Source organism: Neodiprion fabricii, chromosome 6 (assembly GCF_021155785.1).
Source record: "Neodiprion fabricii isolate iyNeoFabr1 chromosome 6, iyNeoFabr1.1, whole genome shotgun sequence".
Taxonomy (NCBI): domain Eukaryota; kingdom Metazoa; phylum Arthropoda; class Insecta; order Hymenoptera; family Diprionidae; genus Neodiprion; species Neodiprion fabricii.
In genome coordinates, this window is record NC_060244.1 from 2,889,049 (window position 1) to 2,906,233 (window position 17,185).

A 17,185-nucleotide genomic window follows, 5' to 3' on the forward strand; every position below is an offset into this window, starting at 1 on the left:
GTTTATTTAAAGTCTATTAATGAGCAATGCTTTGGTTAATTTTCAGATAACGTTAAATTGGATGGCAATGGACAAGAGATGTCGCAAAATCCAAACGAAAGGCGCCCATCTTTGGTGGTAAGGCATTCCGAATTTAGTCATTTAGATAACAACAGCGCGTACGAATTATTGACACCCAGAAGCCTAAGTGAATCGTCGACGGAAGTGTCATTAGCATCGTCGCAATCAATTAGACTTTTGGAAGCAGCAGCCATCGTTGCCAGTTCTCTTGAGGATGCTGTGGAAACAGCAATCCAAGTGAAACCGCACAGTGAAATGTACTCATCAAAAGCACAAAAATATACAACTTTGGATGATTCATTAAAGTTTCCAAATTCGTGGAGAAGTGATGGTGCCTCTCCCTCGGAGCTACAAGAGTTATTGGATGACTCAAAACCGAATTCTTTTTTGCCGGAGACAAAGACATGGGACGAAGAATGCCGACAACAGTTGATCGACTTTACGGAAAAATTGAATGAAAACCTCATCCATGACATTGATAAATATTGCCAAAAAACTGAACTGGAATTCAGCCAGGATTCAAAACCGAAACGGATCGACTTGGATATGTGTGTGGCGAACTTGGAACCTAAAGTCGTTAATTCTTTTATAATCGACTCGTATATACCTCGATACAAACAGCTGTCAGGCAACGAAAAATTGGCAACTTGTAAATATAGCGAACTAGTAGACACCAATGCCTGGTTAAATAAATGTACAAACGATGTGGAGATTTCAAAAACTGACAATAAGCCAAGCGATAATTTGCTTGGGCTAGAATGCTCAAACGCAGACATAAGTAGTAAAAGTGTAATTAATAATGTACTCATTGAGAGAGAAAATGCCGAGGATATCATGGATTTTGTTTTGGTTTCAAATAATGAAGAATATACCGTTCGAGAGAAGAATGAAATTAAAGATACATGCACGGGACAAGGTGTGCCTGAAATACAGTCCCAGGGTGGCGCTACGAGATTTATCGAAGAAATTGAAGAAAAGGCACGTCTAAGATTCGGAAATTCGATCGAGTCAAGCGACATCGGAGATTCCATAGAAAACACTACCAGTCTTAGCGATTTCAGTCAAACCGAATCATTTCGAGAATCCGTAGCAATGGAAAAAACTCACAATGGTAGTTCAGCATCTCTCGGATCTTGTAATACCGAGTGTAAAAGTAAAAATGCCAAGAGCAAACTTCAGTCCGAAGTACGTTCAGCTTCGGAAGAGATTAACTCCCGTCCTCCGATGGTTAGGCAACAGGCGTCTGTTAATTCTGAATGTATATTTTCTGCAACTAGCAATGGAACTTTAACAGGTTCATCTTCGCAAGAGTCATTGCCATCTGATCATGGAGGCGGAGCCATAACGTATCACCAGTACTATCATGTTTTCAGAGAAGGAGAGTTGGACCAACTAATTAATAAATATGTTGAAAATTTACATATTATTTCGTCCTACTACGACCACGCGAGTTGGTGCATAGTTGCAGAGAAAGTGCAAGTCTGGACTATATGACTCACCGCTACTTGCCAATATCAAATTTCCAATTTTATATATTTTCCTGCTTTTTTAAGCTGTTCTTCTCATAATAATTACCTATTACAATGGCTTGTAAATATGTAAAATATAATGTTTCTGAACTAAGCGCACAGGCTGGTAGATGATTTGTATAGTAAATAACACTTTTAGTTATAGATATTTATATTATTTAAATGCTTGATCAATGTTGAAATTTTTTTTTTTTTCTTCTACGTTAACAAATATCGAAACGCCGATATTCTTTGCGCGTCATTAATTTATTATGTATTTCACCCTTCATCATTTCGAACTGATATTAGCAACGTGATAGAAACATACCTTCGAAAAGTTCTTGCCTGCTAATTGAAATAAACGGAATATAATCTGAGGAATCAGGTGCAGTAATTGAAAAACGAACAATTTTTGAATTATTCATAATGCAGAAATGACCTTCAGTTTTTGTTTCGATATTTTTACAGTATATTTTTTTGCAGAATGAAAGACTCGTGTTCCATGGTAATGCAGTACATACTGTAAGCAGAACTTATAGAACGAACGCTTAAATAATGTTATAAGAATGCTACGAGTCTTGTTGTCTACATTCGATTGTTGACTTCTATTTGAAGAGCTCTAAACTACCTAAGAACATAAGTAAAAAAAAACCGTTTCACCCTGTAAATAAATATCCCTATTCAAGAACTTAGACAATTTGTGAGATTAATCTATTAATGTTGTTTTACGTAAGCATCCGTCTAGCAATTGTCCGAATATACGAACTCCATCAAATTTACAAAAATCACTAACAATGATAATTAAATTTAAAAAAATATATCCATTAAAAATAGTAATAATAATAATATTGATAAAAAGTGGAAATGCTACTACTGTTAAAACACAATATCACGGTTTGTTGTACTCAATCTAGATCTCGCTACATAAAAATAACAAAACAATATGATCGTATGTTTGTGAGATTTTCATAATTAATTCTCTGTACTGTCAATGATTTCACAATAATGCAAAAATTGTATAACTGATCATCTTTCATAATGTCTTACCTGCTTTGTTCCTTATCATGAAAATCTAATCTCACTAAGAAATCACACGAAGTAGAAGACAGACGAAATCGGATATTGTTCAAAATGAAAAGTAGATCTACATAGATTGATCAATCGATGTGATTTCAGATACAGTGTGCTCAGCGGAATACCTTTTGTGTGATTACCATTTTCTTTTAAATGACACTGAATCAGTTGCAGTATTAAGCCTCGGGTGATATCGATAAGCTAACTTGCACAACATTGTCATCTATCAAATACTTCAGACGAATTGGCTTGTGTTTGAATAGATGGTTTGGCATTCAATCTGTATTTATTTAGTTCTTGAGCTTCATAGGGCAGGATGCCATCATAACAGTGCAGAAATGGTAACTTCTTTTGCAGCAAGGAACATGCTAATCCAAGGAGGATCTTCATCTCGTAAACCCATAAGGTTTCAAAAAAATAATTCCTTGTCTTCCAAAGGTTAAATAAGTGAATACAGTAATGAACTTTGTGTTACTTCTCTATCTTAATTATTTATTAATTTTTTTTTTACTTAATTTAATAATAAAACACTATGTGAAAACGCAGAATTAACAAACTAATATTATTTTATGTTCTAGCTATAACCAAACTGATGTGGAAATTGTTTTTTTGCACATTTCACTAACGAACACAAAAGTATTCGTACAGTATAATACACATGTCATACTTTTGTAATCAAAGTATTGATTTAAAAAATGTTAATAATTGTACAGATTTCAACAGTGTGCAATTTATTTTTCTCAAAACGCCTGATGAACTGAAATGGCACACATGGTATCTCATCGATAACAGTAGCATTGCGAGTAGTGGAATGCGTAGTCATACTACTTCATTAGCAAATTTAAAAGTTCTCGAATTATTTAAGTTCAGGTTGCGTTGTCTTATTAACGCAAAGGCATTTTATTTAATTATTTAGACAGTATAAATAATGATAAACATCAATGTAGGTACATACATGTGCATATTTTTTATGGTAATCTTGATATCAGTGAACAGGAGAGTAAAAAGTGAAGGCTGCTTTTTACAATGAGAAAAAAAATGTACTGACGGAGCTTATTCTTATGTTTTTCCTGATTTTAGAAAAATACGAAAATAAAAGTCTTAAATATTTTTCACATTAAATACACGAAACGAATTTTAACGTTTCATTCAACTTTCAGTATGGTTAATATGAAATGGTGTTTAATGTTTCTTTTACTGTAGCATATTGAATATAAAATAGAGTTTGATCAGAATCCCGATGTCCATGGTCTGAAAAATCTTATCTAATCTTCAGATTCAAGGTGCCCAGTGAGTAATGCACCTATGCAGTAACCAATTTCAGAGTTGTTTTAGCTCGAGTTCAAGAATTTGAAACGATTTCTAGTACTGTGGCCACTGGCCTCGAGTCACGAGAATCTTCAGTCTATCTTAATAAGCAGTTGGTACTTTAAGTATAGTAATGTTTTATACGACTGTGAAACCAATAAGCTGCATCAATTATCATTAATGCGTATAAAAAACAAAAACATGTTCCCGACATGCAGAAGATCAAATACGGATATAATTTGCGTCGGCTGCGTGAAGATCTTCATAGGTTCCAGCTAGCTCTTGATTTATCACAATATGTTAAGCAATTTCTGTACAGTATTTATAGATTTATAATAATTGGTATGAATGTGGAGTTTATTCACGACGTAAGTTTTCGAGCCTTGCTTGCAAGTCTGCGTCCGCATCATTGACATTACCAGCTCCGTCTGAACCGCCTGTGGTTCCGCCACCTCCAACTGCTGTTGCAATAGGTTGCTTATTTCCTGTCACACTCAAAGATCCGGATGCTTGAGGTAAACCAGACAATTGATCTGTCAATTGCAGGCCAAGTTCATCCAGGACTTGGGAGACAACAGCGTCGCTAGATGAGTATGCAAGACAAATATTAGAGCTCTAACCATTTAATAAGGGATTAAAATTGGTAAATGGAATGAAACCACAGGATACCTCAAGAAGAGTACGTGCATAGGACAAAGATATGCGTTTTCGTCTGATTAATTGTTAATGATTACCTTTCTTCTTCATCTCCTTCATCTTCCATTGCATCGTCAATGGCATCATTCATGATTTCTTCCTTCATATCCATTATTTCGGACTGCTTCTCAAATTCTTGTAATATTTTTTGGATTTGTGGTAAATTCAGTTGTCTGGAACCAAGAAAAGGCAATAATGACGATTCACTCCCGAACAAGAGTTTAGCCCCTATAATTTTTTTTCTAATTGAATAAGATAAGCAGTAAACTTACTTATTCATACTCTGCATTGCTTTGGTTACACCCTTCATAGCTTGCGCCATGGTATTCTGAGAACGTAGTGTTTGTATTTTCAATGAAACAGCCTGAATATTAGCTTTCATTAGCATAAACTTCTTAACGTATCTTCTTGTTCTCACAAGATCCTTAGCCATTATTTTAACAGCTTCCTATAATATATAGGGACAAATTAGTACACTTTCATTACTGTCATTATATGATAGTGCAAACTTGCCATTTGTCCCTCTTTGGCGAGTTTTTTAATGTCGGCAATGATCTTCTTCTCCTGTTGCTCCATGCGCATTTTTTCCCTATCCAAGTCTCGCATCGCCTTGTTTAGAGCTCTTTGATTCTTTCGGAGCATCTCCTCAGGAGTAACACGTTTTCCAAATAGCCACTCCATTTTTTCCTAAGGAATATGAACGATTTGAGGTAAAATATTTTTGTTATGAACAAAACCATGCCTATACAGTCGCTGACATGACATGACTTATGACTCATTCTATGCATTAGCGTGTTCCGTGTACTGCAGTGCTCAGTATCCTCAAGTCGTTCTAAAAATCTGTAATTGGTATTTTTTTGCAATAGGAACGGCAGCAGCAACACAGTAAAGTTGTCAGTAACTAAAGAATAGTTATTTTAACGTAGCAGTAGGCAAAATATTTGTAACTTACTTTTCTCGCGCGATGACAGCCTTTTTCATACGTTAATCAGAAAATCACAGCTGATTCTCTGTATTCCACCTGTATTCACTGCTGTGAGTAGAACTATGCGAAGCTAAACTAGATCCACCTAGCGGGGTTTGAACCAAGCAAATTAAGTTCCTAATTTGCGGGGATTACTCTATGGTTCAGTGCTCCACGGAGACTGCCACAAGGAGCATCGACTGATATGGGTGAATTGACAAAACTTGTTACAGTAACCGTTCCGAACACGTTTATTTTTTGTACCACTAGTGTCGCTAGTGTTCCTTTTGTACCAAGGTGTCATTAGCTGCAGGGTGGTAAGATAATACAGGGTGGTTGCAGGGATGCTCAAAATCGACTAATCGATGATCTTGCAATGTGATTCGTAGTCTTCACTGCCCATACGATACACCAGTGCCAGCTTATTTCAGGCAGCCGGTTGTTTGCGTGGTGTTCGTGCTCCTCGTGCACACTCCATGGATTACTCTCAATGCTCTGGTGTTTCTCTGGTAAGCATCGAAAAGGGGAAGAGCCGAAAAGAGGGAAGAAGGACGGAAGAAGAACAAAATATGGCTTAGAGAGTCGATCTGTGGTTCAGACCACTTATTTTTTAGTTTTTCTATGTGTTTTAAACATTTTACAAAGTTTATAAATAGATAGAGGCATTATTTTTACCTTAGTTATTGAATGTTATCCGTTGAACCAGTTAAAATGTTGATATTTAATGCGGCATTGGTGTTGATCTGCTTGACATCTGTTGTAACCTCTCTAATTGTAGTCAATGAGAGTTCAAAAGCAAAAGAAAATCCACGATCTACATTAGCAGATCCTTTAGAGGGGTCTAGAAATACAACTGCAGCCCCTGCAACATATTCATCTTCTCCTAGATCTACTGGTGGCAATCAACACGAATATGTAAGTCCAGGATTAACATAATTCATACTCGCTGTTTATTAGTTTCATTCTTATCTTCTTGCGACGCGAGTTCGCGAATAATACCAATTATTTGTAAGCTAAATTCTGGAACTGTAACTAGTGTCGATATAATCAACAGGTGGTGCAAGACAGTATTTCCCAACTGGTTAGTGCTATAAGTAACCCAGCACCTTCCAAGGAGACTACTATCGTAGCTGAAGGTGGTTCATTTATGACTGGCGAGAACCGAATGTCAACTTCTGAAAAGAACACAAAAGGTGAAGAACCTGCAAAGTCGTCAATAGTTCCACGAAAAGGAGTTTCAGAGAATGAAACATTGCCTGGAATACAAGTTGATAATCAGGAGGATTTGTCACGTCTTGATAAGTCTGAAACATCTGGCCAAAATTTATCACCTACAAGAGGATTTAATTCAACAAATACTTCGACAAAATTGCCTGTTATAGCTAAGCCGACTACACTTCTGATCGATAAAAGTAATCATCCAGAAAGCAAATTAAACTATACCAAGCTGGATTCTACCCAGTTCAAAATATCTGGTGAAAACATAAGCATGCCGCAAGTAACACATAAGGCTAAACCAACCTATACTATTGGCGAGGGTGATGATGATGAAGATATGCCTTCCACAGCTGAACAAAAGCCACAAATTGGCGTGATCAGAAAAATTGATTACATAGTACCTATTGCTATCACCATTATGGCAGTTCCTTTATTAGGCGTTGGCGTATTTGTATTGTACAGACAAGGGAGGGACTGTTGGGATAAACGACATTACAGGAGAATGGATTTCCTTATTGATGGAATGTACAACGATTAGGAGCAAAGTCGAACATTTTACGGTAATATCAATTTAATTGACCAACAATAACAAACATAATGAAACAGAAAACTTTTTTGCTTATTTTGTAAATTTGGGGTTTGGCGATTGCCTCTGTTTATTCTAAAACGTCAAAACTGATATTAGCTACAATTCTATAAACATACATGCGCTACGCGAATAACTGTTCGCCTTTCAACAAGTGACAAATTTCCCACTGGGGTATAATTGAAATTACAACTGAATATTTTTTCACACGATAAACACTGTATATTGAGTTTTGGGGGAGTATTTTAAACACCACTGACAAATTGAGACGTTCAAGAATGAAGTTCGATGTTGTATGTATAGGATAATAATTGAATAGTGAAATAATGATGAAAATGATGAAATGCATTTGTTGAAAAATCGGTGCAAAGTTTGAGATTATCAATTGAGCATCAAAATATCAATTGAAGGATGAGTCTTCGATACTATTTGAAACCATGTTTATGAAATAAACCATTAACTCAGTTTAATATTTCACAGTTATTATGCAATACTGGACAATAAAGCCCATGATACACATACCTATACTTGGAAAGATAGTGTGTAAACGGCTATAAAATGATGAAAAATACTGATGAATATTGTATATATATACATATATGCGTAATAGAAATATTTTCAAATAATTTTTATAAATAGAAATGAATATACGATACATGTAGATAAGAATATAATGGCAACATTAGATTCTTTTGTTGTGAGTTCATACTGAGATCTTACTCTGATCAATTTCAAATGATTCTCATGTAACATTGTTTTGAGCAGGACTGTTGTCCTTCAATTGCACAGAGGGGGATGAAGAAGATGACATGTTCAATAAATTGGAAGACAGGACTAATGTGGTACCTGTATTACTCTTGTATTTTCTCAAAAAACTGTAACAACAGTAATTTCATTCAATTAGGTATATCATCGTACAAGCTAAGGAAAAAACACCTTAGTGCATTTAAAGGTTCAAACATTGTCCCAAGATATGAATAGAGAACCAAAGAAATATTTTACTGGGCGCAATACTATCTTCGAGTTGCGCAGGTTAACAGCTACATCCCATTTAACAAGTGCGTTCCTTAAGGATTATCGGTTGGATGATATATGTGAATATTGTACTCTTGAAGTCGTTGGCCGTTATAATTGTCATTGTTCGTGAAATTAGTAAATGCTAAATTCGACGTTAACGGTTTTTCGTTTTTTTACAATTTGATTTTTTAAAGTCTATTTTTTATTGGAATATAAGTATCACTGAGCAATATAATAGTGATTATTTTTATACATGCGTAGAGAGATGTAAGAATTAAAGTTGTTACTAAATATAAATAATATTTTACTGACGATATCGATGTTTATTGTTATAATTTTTATTACTTTTCATGATGACACGATCGAATATCATGATTAACATAGAAAGAAAAACTTGAAATCCCACACGTGAGCCAGAATGGTGTTTCCAAAGATTTTATTTAAATCCAAACTTTTGAAATGGGTATGTAAACACAACGCATTGGTAAGATGTTAGAATTACTGTAAGTTGCAAATATTCACAATTTCGAAATAAGATCGTTGTGAACGAATTCTATCTATACAATATTCAATGCAATAATTTCTGATACAATAATCCTATCCATCAAAGCGAAATTATTATTTAGACAGAAGACTGGAAAAACCCTTGTGCTAATTTATTTCTCAAAACTTAGGAATAAACGGGTCTTTATCCTCACTATCTTCCAGAGAGCAATTTCTGACTATTCCAAGGTTTCCTCAGAGTTCATATATCCACATGATTACACAAATTTCGAAACATACGTAACACATCTGTCTGTATTTGAATTTTTTCTACCTGACGAAGATCCAAACTTACCATACATATACACATAAAATATTTGATGAAGTAGGTCACTTGTACCAGTTGACGTAATTCTGTATTTTACGTTATCCATGGGAGGTTAATCCCATCTCTAATTACAATTTCGAGTGGTCCGCTTTGGCAAACATTCGCTATAATATGAATATCAGCTATATATTGCAAGGCAACCCAAGACCTCTTTGAATGACGTAACTTTTCAACTTTATTTCTGTGTCATTGTAGACTTACAACAGATTAAAAATTGGTACCAGATAAATTACTGTAACAGGAATTAAAGATTACATGACATTAATTCAACTTCATTTTTTGGGTGTCTTGACTCAAACGAAAGGTGGACATACCTATCGAACTAAAATTTATACATGTTCCAATTACATTTACGACTATGTGCATTCACTGTGAAATATTATTAACATCGAGCCATTCTGGTGGTTGGTGATGATCTAATCATTTTTTTTTTTGCTTATTGAGAGCAATATTATATTACTTTTGAGAGTAGTGGAAATAGCAGTACAGTTCTATTGAGTTCTGAGAAAAATGAATAATTTTTAAACTAATGCTTGTTGGCTTAAGAAAAAAAACTCGCTGTTTGTACCTATTGTTTGTACACAGCAGTAAAGGGGACAATAACGTTCAAAGTTTAATACATTATGTAATCTTATTGTTCCATGATCCGTCCATACTCCATTCATTGCTTATTAAAACAAATATTAGAAAATACAATGAATTCATAGAAATCGTTTTCATTCAAAAATTGTGATTATACGTACAGGTAGATGTGTTGAAGAATAAAACTGTGCAGTGCCAGGTATAATAATGGATATATATACACACACACGTGTATATACACAGTACATGTATATACGCACATATGTACACAGTATATATCACATGTGCTTCACTATCTTATAGACACATATTTTTCAATTATTTTATACGCTCGGTTTTTAAATTGTATACATAGGTACGTCATTTGACATTATAGGTAGTATGGTGACCGATGACTATTTTAACTAATGTATATCAACTATACTCCGCTTAACGAAATATAGCATAGCGAGCTGGCTCATAGGTGGGTAATATGGCATGAAGGCAATAAAGTGGATGGAGTCTGATCAGAATCAACAGAGTTTTCTTTCGTAATTAGATTTTTTCATTAAACGGAGTATGTGTAAATCCGTATAATTTCTTTCAATGAATCTTCTTCAAACAACAATATCTTGTTGTCAAAGGCAATTTTTTTAAATGAGCTTTATTCACCTTCTATCAGTGTTATTAAAACGTTGACCCGTTGTTCCGCGAAAACACAGAGAGAATCGAAAATTGTGGACAATTTGTGGAGAAGACAAAATTGTGGGCCCTGTCACCAATTCTTATCAGTACATTCGATAAATTGTGAGCAACAAGATGTGTTTGAAAAATATAATATATATAACGGTAAAATCTGACCAATGAAATTGCCCTTCTACCAAAGTAATGACAGAATTGCTACTGCCGAAGTCGAAACATTGTCTGATACACAGTACAAACTACTTAGATTTGTATTTTGCTTGATCGGGAAAGGCCTCTCGCGGTGGGGTCAGACTGAGCATCATAACATGTCGAGCATAAGCTCTTGAATCACGGAACTGGGTATCAGTGCCATGTAAACGATCCAATACTCCAAGAACGCCGAAGCATTGGTTGAACCTGGAAAAGAAGATTTCTCTGAATTAGAAAAATCCTAACATATGAACACACACGTGGGATATCAATTTTCGTTTTATCGCAGACGAAGATCGACCGTATCTGCAGCATTAAGAACATGTGGCCACCTGGATTCAACTACCACGGCAAAAAGAAAAAAATAAGGATCACGCTAGATTCCTGCTCAAATTGAATTGAAAAAACACAAATATTACATACTTCAAGTGGTGGAAATCATGAGCCTCCGGCGATGGGAAGAATGGTAAATGATAACCAGAGTGAGCATTGAGAGTTGACAGAATGGCCAAAGAGAACCAAAGCCAAGCAGTTGCAACATGGGAGCCTACGATAAAGACTCCCAAGAATGGTGGAATTAGATTAGACCCAATATGTTCCAGTGGATGACAGTAAAGAGCGGTCACCGCTATCGGGGCTGTCCATTGATGATGTTGTTTGTGAATGTGCTTGTACAAGTAGCGGCTATGGAGTAGTCTGAAACGTGAATTTTCAAAATTGAGAGAAATTTCCAATCGTGAGACTTGTGAAAATGCTGAACGATCAATGAGCAAAGAATTGCTGTTCACCTATGAGAATAGTAAAATCCTATCTCTTCGCATAAAATGTGTATGGCAATTTCCGCCAGTACCCAGTGGAAGGTTGGCAGTTCTCTCATGTCTGGATATCCTCGCCATTTTGTTAGCTTGAAGGTCAAATACGCAAACGGCAAGCCAACAACGATCTGGTTGAACAGAACCTGAGCTATAACTTTGCACAGTTCTCGGGTATCAACCGGTTCGTTGGTGCCTGGTTGAATTTTATAACGCCTTAACGCAGCTGGACGATTAGTGATATCTAGAAGGGTGTAAATTCCACCGAACAACCAGTAGACCACCAAGGTCAGCCCCATGGACCCTGCAATGATAAATTTCAGAGAAATGGCTCGTATGATAATTGAACTCAAGTTAAAGCTTAAGTATACTCCCAAATTCGATTTACTTCACCGTTTTATTAATTTATTCTCTTATTCCGACGCTCTAGTCTCATACCCGAAAAATATTTCGGCATAAGAGAAAGAGAAGAGAAGCAGCGGTTTTCGGACTCTATAATAACGAGTAGTTTGGCATATTGGATATTTGCTATCTATGCATACTCATGATGTGTATATATTCAACGTGAAATTGATACCTTTCGTCTGAAGCGAACAAACAATTTCAACAAGACACGAATATTTCAGATAAAATTACGCGGATATATATTTTTCTATAAGTCCGCAAACGATCGTCAATCTCAAGTTTTCATAAAATTATTGTTGAAGTTGAATCGAAATTGGATCATTCAATCAGTTGAATATATAATTACTGGTGTACTATTGTATAGTTTGTGAAAATTCTCGTACCAAAAACCCATAAATTCATGGGATCTTCTCCAATGGTATCCAAGATTTTGTCCCATTGTGCTTGCCAGAAATCACCTGAGGCTCCCCAAAACCTCTGCAAGTGCCTAATACAAAAAGTATATGAACAGGATTTAGAATGTATGACAGTGTCTAGCAAAAATATAAGAATCCAATGGATTCAACGGAAAGTGTCAATGGGTACTCTAGAAATTATCATTTTTCACTAGACTATCATGCCGTACTAATCAGTATTATCACGCGTGCAATGAAACCGCGAAAGAATGAAAAATACATTAATTAATTAATTAAAAAGATTATTTCCCGATTGAATAGTTCTATTAGTTGTATTAGTTATAATGATAATTACGAAGTGATAACTTCCTACCGACTGAAGCAAAATTTTAATGATTGTGAGTCACGTTGAGTTCATTTTATAGAGGATGGAAGTGCCCTTATTTTCATTCTCTTAAATTACGAATAAATGATGAAACTAATAAGCCCCTATTCTTACGAAATTGTTTCCTACTTCCCCTTAATTATCTGGATTAGGCTCTGCAAAGCCTACATATAGAAAGCAAAACCCGCCTGATCGCGCAATTATATAAATTAAGACCTAATTATCATCATCAGTGATATACAGAGTGCGAATGATTACAAGCTGTTGCATTGAAAATGATATATAAATTCTCAGCTACAGTCTGCAATTGTTCTCACCAAGTAAGTGAGTTGCAAACAGCAGCAAATCCTACGAGAACCGTTCCAATTACAAAAAGTACGCTTCGTAAGCTTGAAAGAAGTGTAGGTGGTGTCTGATTCTTGCTGACATCTCTGACCGGAGTTGCAGAACCTAAAAATAAAAGAAAAATGCGTAAAAACAACAACAAAATCTTTTCATCGTGTACGAAAGTGGATCGTGATCATTGCTATAGGTTTAATTTTTTTATTTTACCATCGTGCGAATGTACATAGCAACTGTAAGAAGAAACTTTCTCCTGTATATTTTCGTCGCTATTTTAGCATGTAGGAGAAATTCTTGCAGCCCTGAACCGTTATAACGTTATTATAATAATTTATACACATATGTGAGCGTTATTAAATTTGCGTATGGATTCCCTAACGTTATTCATTCGATAAATTAAGAAAACTGAATAATTAATACAGTCGTTATTTAATTCACTGAAAATTGATGACGTGCATCATGGATGACTGTAGATTGCAACTTTATATCACGGTATGTATATTATTGAATATTTTGTTGTGACCTTTTACAATAGCATGGCAAATATACCAAGCAACGCGTAAGTTCATATGTATATATAACGACGGCTATGAATTTGTTACCGATATTGGCTAGGTTCAAGCTTAACAATTAATAAGAGCCATAGAACTTACAGGTATAAAACTCTTATTTTCTCTCTCGTTCTTTGTTTTTTTTGAATTTATTTGCCGGTATAAGATGCATGGCCCATATATTATACGCAAGGGTACATAAATAGCTGATTCGACTCAGTTGCAGATTGGTTTGGAAGTGAAAAATTCTCGGTCGGTTTAGGTAATTTTAAACTAACGAGCCACACCTAACATCACAATATGTAAATATAGCGCGAATCTCGAGAATAACAGTTCTTGGCCAACCAGAATCTTATATCTATACGTACTGTTATATGTGCAATTCCGGCATAACTTTTTAACTGTACACTTGCATATCTATACGATATGTACACCTAGCGAGATTGACTCTGTCACTGAGTTGTAAATTGAACGACGACATAAAATGTATCTCATCACATCTGTCGACGAAACTGTACACTACAGTCAATTTATAAATTTATGTACATCGATCTGACACAGTGACTATCAGCGATCCGATATTTGATTATAAATAATATTATACTGGATATGATGTATAAGTTGACACGTTGCGACATCTAGTGCATAATGTAAATATTATAGAAACCACGTAAAAAGAAATGTAAAACAAAATCGAGACAATTTATCAAATTAAAGATGGTAGGCGAATTATTCAGGATATGTATTGTTATACGTATAATGTTGCGTCCGTCGCAACGGTGGACATGAATCGGATTTCAGCGATTGGAAGTTATTCGGCACAGAAATGATAATCAAACATGACGTCAAATGGTTGTTAATTAACGGGATTTCTGTGGAAAGAGCAGTAAAAACTAACCACTTTATTGGTTCATTGTGGCTAGAATAATCGGCTGAATAGATTGAAACAAAATACATTCAAAAGCTGTAAATTTCCGTTTTGAAACTGAAAAAATTCAATTATTTTGAATATCAACTCCAGCACAGCACTCTTACCTTAGAAACACCCCTAATCGGTCATAAAAATACACGAATACCTATATAAATAGTGAATGCTGTTATGCGGCTTTTGGCAAGCAAATTTTCATCAGGTTCACCGACCTCAGTTCTTTGTGATCCAAGAAATCGGACAACCTAACGCTACACTGACCTGAACACCTCTCGTCGCTCGTTTAGTACATGTATACATATACGGTTTATAACACTGCCAAACCGCTGTCATTCGGTAATACAGTGTTCGTAGATTTTCAGTAAATCGTACAGTAAACGAGTTATCAGAGTTTGAAAAAGTGGCCGGAAATTGATTTCAAATAATTCTCTGTAGCTTTGTATCGCAAATAGAATCCTCATAATGAAAAGTTTCTTCCAACGATCCAAAATTGTGAAACTGGATCGGACTTTGACCGCCGCAAAAACTGATTGCGTGCGCAATTATAATTTTACGCGGCAAATATCGCAACGAGTGTTGACAAATATTTATTAACCCGTTGACACGCAATGACGTCTGGGAGACGTGAAAAATAAGGTGTTCTTTTTCTAAGCTCACAACATAACTGTTCAGTTGAGCCAAATAGAATAACATTTTTCGAACGCATCAAATTCCATTTATTTGTATGTCAAGGGCTTAAACAGAGAGTCCAGCTTAAAGAGCAAGGATAATACCATAATTGTGACTATAGACAATGCCGTAACGCTACTTGAAATATCTGTTTCCAAATTGATGTGGAGTTTACTTATACCTATGTATGTTAGTATAAACAGCTGTCGTTCAGGTAATATATTTCAACAATTTTTATGCGAACGCGTAGAGAATAAAATTTAAACCAAAGAACACCAGCACCAGAGGAACGAGTGGAAAATTATGAAAGGAAACATAACACGTTTACCTCCAGATGAGTTCTGCAACGTGGGACTCTTGGCCAAACTTTTTTTCGACTTCTTTTTTCGATACATAGTTATTACATGTGTGGGAATAATGTTGTCAACTTCAAACTCAGATCACTTTATACATCTACGTATATCGTAATATCAATTAGATACAAATTGGTGCGGCAGCTATGATTTCCGTACACGGTTGATCCTTCCCGCGGTTTCCGATCGTGCAATGAAACAGATTTAAAATCTCTTCATTGACAGACCACTTTCCCTCCCTCTCTCTTCTTCTCTCCCTCTCTTTTTCTCCCTTCTATTTGTGCATAATATAGTATGTATACGATATAATATAAAATTAGGTGAATGTCAGAATGGTCTATGCTAATGTATCTTATATACATATGAACATGGCTTTTAACATATATATTAACAGTATATCCTTAATGTTGTTGGCACGAGACTTATGTACTGGGCTAACAAACTTATACCATCCGAAGTTGACCAATACATTATGCTTTGAAGGAGCAGTTATATCCAAAAAAATGCCGTATCTCAGTTTAAATCATTTTTCTCATGGTTCCATGATTAAGTTATATTAAGTTATATTAAGTCCATTTAGGTCATCCTTTTCTATTGCAGTTTACTTTCTCTTGCTGTTTTTTTGACATCGACCGCGTATTAAATGGTTTACGTCGATACCAGGAAATGTATCATAATTGAATCGCGTTACATGCAATGCTTTTGCGCGGGCATTAGTGTTGTCAATGAATTGCGTACTACAAGCGTATCTATTGTTACATACGTATATGCACGCATAAGACGGGATTATTATAACAGTTTGGAAAACCAAAGAGTAACCGTAACACGGTTCGCCTACTGAAACTTGGACTGGAAAAATATTACATTGATTGATTAGTAATACGTAGTACCTACAGGTGGGACGTATGGGACGTATGCAGTGGAAGACAAAGGGAAAATATTGAACCGCGCGCTAATTGAGCACATATTACGCCGAAGAAACATTTATAAAACTATGCAGCCAGCGACGTAGTTGAGAGCCTAGAGCACATTGTATGCATGTAGATTCGCGCTCCGTCGAGTCGATGGGAAAATTGATAAAAACTGATATTGACAGTTCAGTAGGGTCTTACCTTTGTACTGCACTTGCGCTTCCATTATTTGGCGAACGAACTTTCCGAACTTGTATCTTTTTACGAAAAGTCGACGACTGACATTTGCCTCGGACGTCAATATACGCAGACGGTCAAGAACACTGGAAAATGCGCCGTAGCTGGGCTGCTGTATAATAGAAGGATATACCTACTTTACGTATATAACACTCTTTCAAATACACCGTACGACGTTCCTATGCCATGTATGCGTAAACGAAGTGCGGATACGTGATTTACAAATATTTAACATCGGAGTCACTGGCTTGTCAAATATTCCGCGTACAAACATAAGTATCAACCGCGAATTGACAGTTGACACAAGAGGAGTGCTGGAAGAGAGCGAGAGTCTTTCGCGATTTTCCCAGATATATTTTCGTACAGTCTCTTGTCGCGTCAGGTAGGTATGTATGCATGTAAATATATACATACTCATGACTCAGTTGGCAAGGTAGATA

The 17,185-nt window shown here is 35.7% G+C and overlaps 4 protein-coding genes across 18 annotated transcripts in view; 2 read left to right on the forward strand and 2 right to left on the reverse strand.

Annotated features, from left to right (window-relative positions):
* The window catches only part of LOC124185629, a 28,161-nt gene extending 24,448 nt beyond the window's left edge, over window positions 1–3,713 (forward strand). For 12 of the 13 annotated variants that reach the window (XM_046576560.1, XM_046576561.1, XM_046576550.1 and 9 more), the window contains one exon: window positions 47–3,713. In XM_046576560.1, coding sequence (XP_046432516.1) covers window positions 47–1,554 — 1,508 coding nt within the window. In that variant the 3' untranslated portion in view covers window positions 1,555–3,713. The remainder of the gene's footprint in view (window positions 1–46) is intronic. The other variant, XR_006871426.1, reaches the window with a different exon arrangement.
* A 239-nt stretch (window positions 3,714–3,952) lies between these two features.
* On the reverse strand, window positions 3,953–5,792 carry LOC124185646 (charged multivesicular body protein 2a). The gene is made up of 5 exons (XM_046576601.1): window positions 5,599–5,792; window positions 5,160–5,333; window positions 4,919–5,094; window positions 4,685–4,819; window positions 3,953–4,533 (listed from the first exon to the last, which is right to left on the reverse strand). The coding sequence occupies exons 2-5, from the start codon at window positions 5,325–5,327 to the stop codon at window positions 4,308–4,310; spliced, it is 705 nt and encodes a 234-aa protein (XP_046432557.1). The 5' UTR covers window positions 5,328–5,333; window positions 5,599–5,792; the 3' UTR covers window positions 3,953–4,307.
* Window positions 5,793–5,942: 150 nt separating this feature from the next.
* LOC124185643 lies at window positions 5,943–10,014 on the forward strand. Of its 2 annotated transcripts, XM_046576597.1 has the most exons (3): window positions 5,943–6,525; window positions 6,665–7,388; window positions 7,459–10,014. In XM_046576597.1, the coding sequence occupies exons 1-2, from the start codon at window positions 6,298–6,300 to the stop codon at window positions 7,364–7,366; spliced, it is 930 nt and encodes a 309-aa protein (XP_046432553.1). In that variant the 5' UTR covers window positions 5,943–6,297; the 3' UTR covers window positions 7,367–7,388; window positions 7,459–10,014. The 2 variants fall into 2 exon arrangements, with proteins under 2 accessions (XP_046432553.1, XP_046432552.1); XM_046576596.1 differs by having other exon boundaries at window positions 5,951–6,525; window positions 6,665–10,014.
* Window positions 10,015–10,100: 86 nt separating this feature from the next.
* LOC124185640 (fatty acid hydroxylase domain-containing protein 2) lies at window positions 10,101–17,105 on the reverse strand. Of its 2 annotated transcripts, none has more exons than XM_046576588.1 (6): window positions 16,710–17,105; window positions 13,072–13,204; window positions 12,358–12,461; window positions 11,546–11,873; window positions 11,181–11,453; window positions 10,101–10,964 (listed from the first exon to the last, which is right to left on the reverse strand). In XM_046576588.1, exons 1-6 carry the CDS (start codon window positions 16,732–16,734, stop codon window positions 10,805–10,807), a joined length of 1,023 nt encoding a protein of 340 aa, XP_046432544.1. In that variant the 5' UTR covers window positions 16,735–17,105; the 3' UTR covers window positions 10,101–10,804. The 2 variants fall into 2 exon arrangements, with proteins under 2 accessions (XP_046432544.1, XP_046432543.1); XM_046576587.1 differs by lacking the exon at window positions 16,710–17,105 and adding an exon at window positions 15,573–15,793.
* Between the last annotated feature and the right edge of the window lie 80 nt (window positions 17,106–17,185).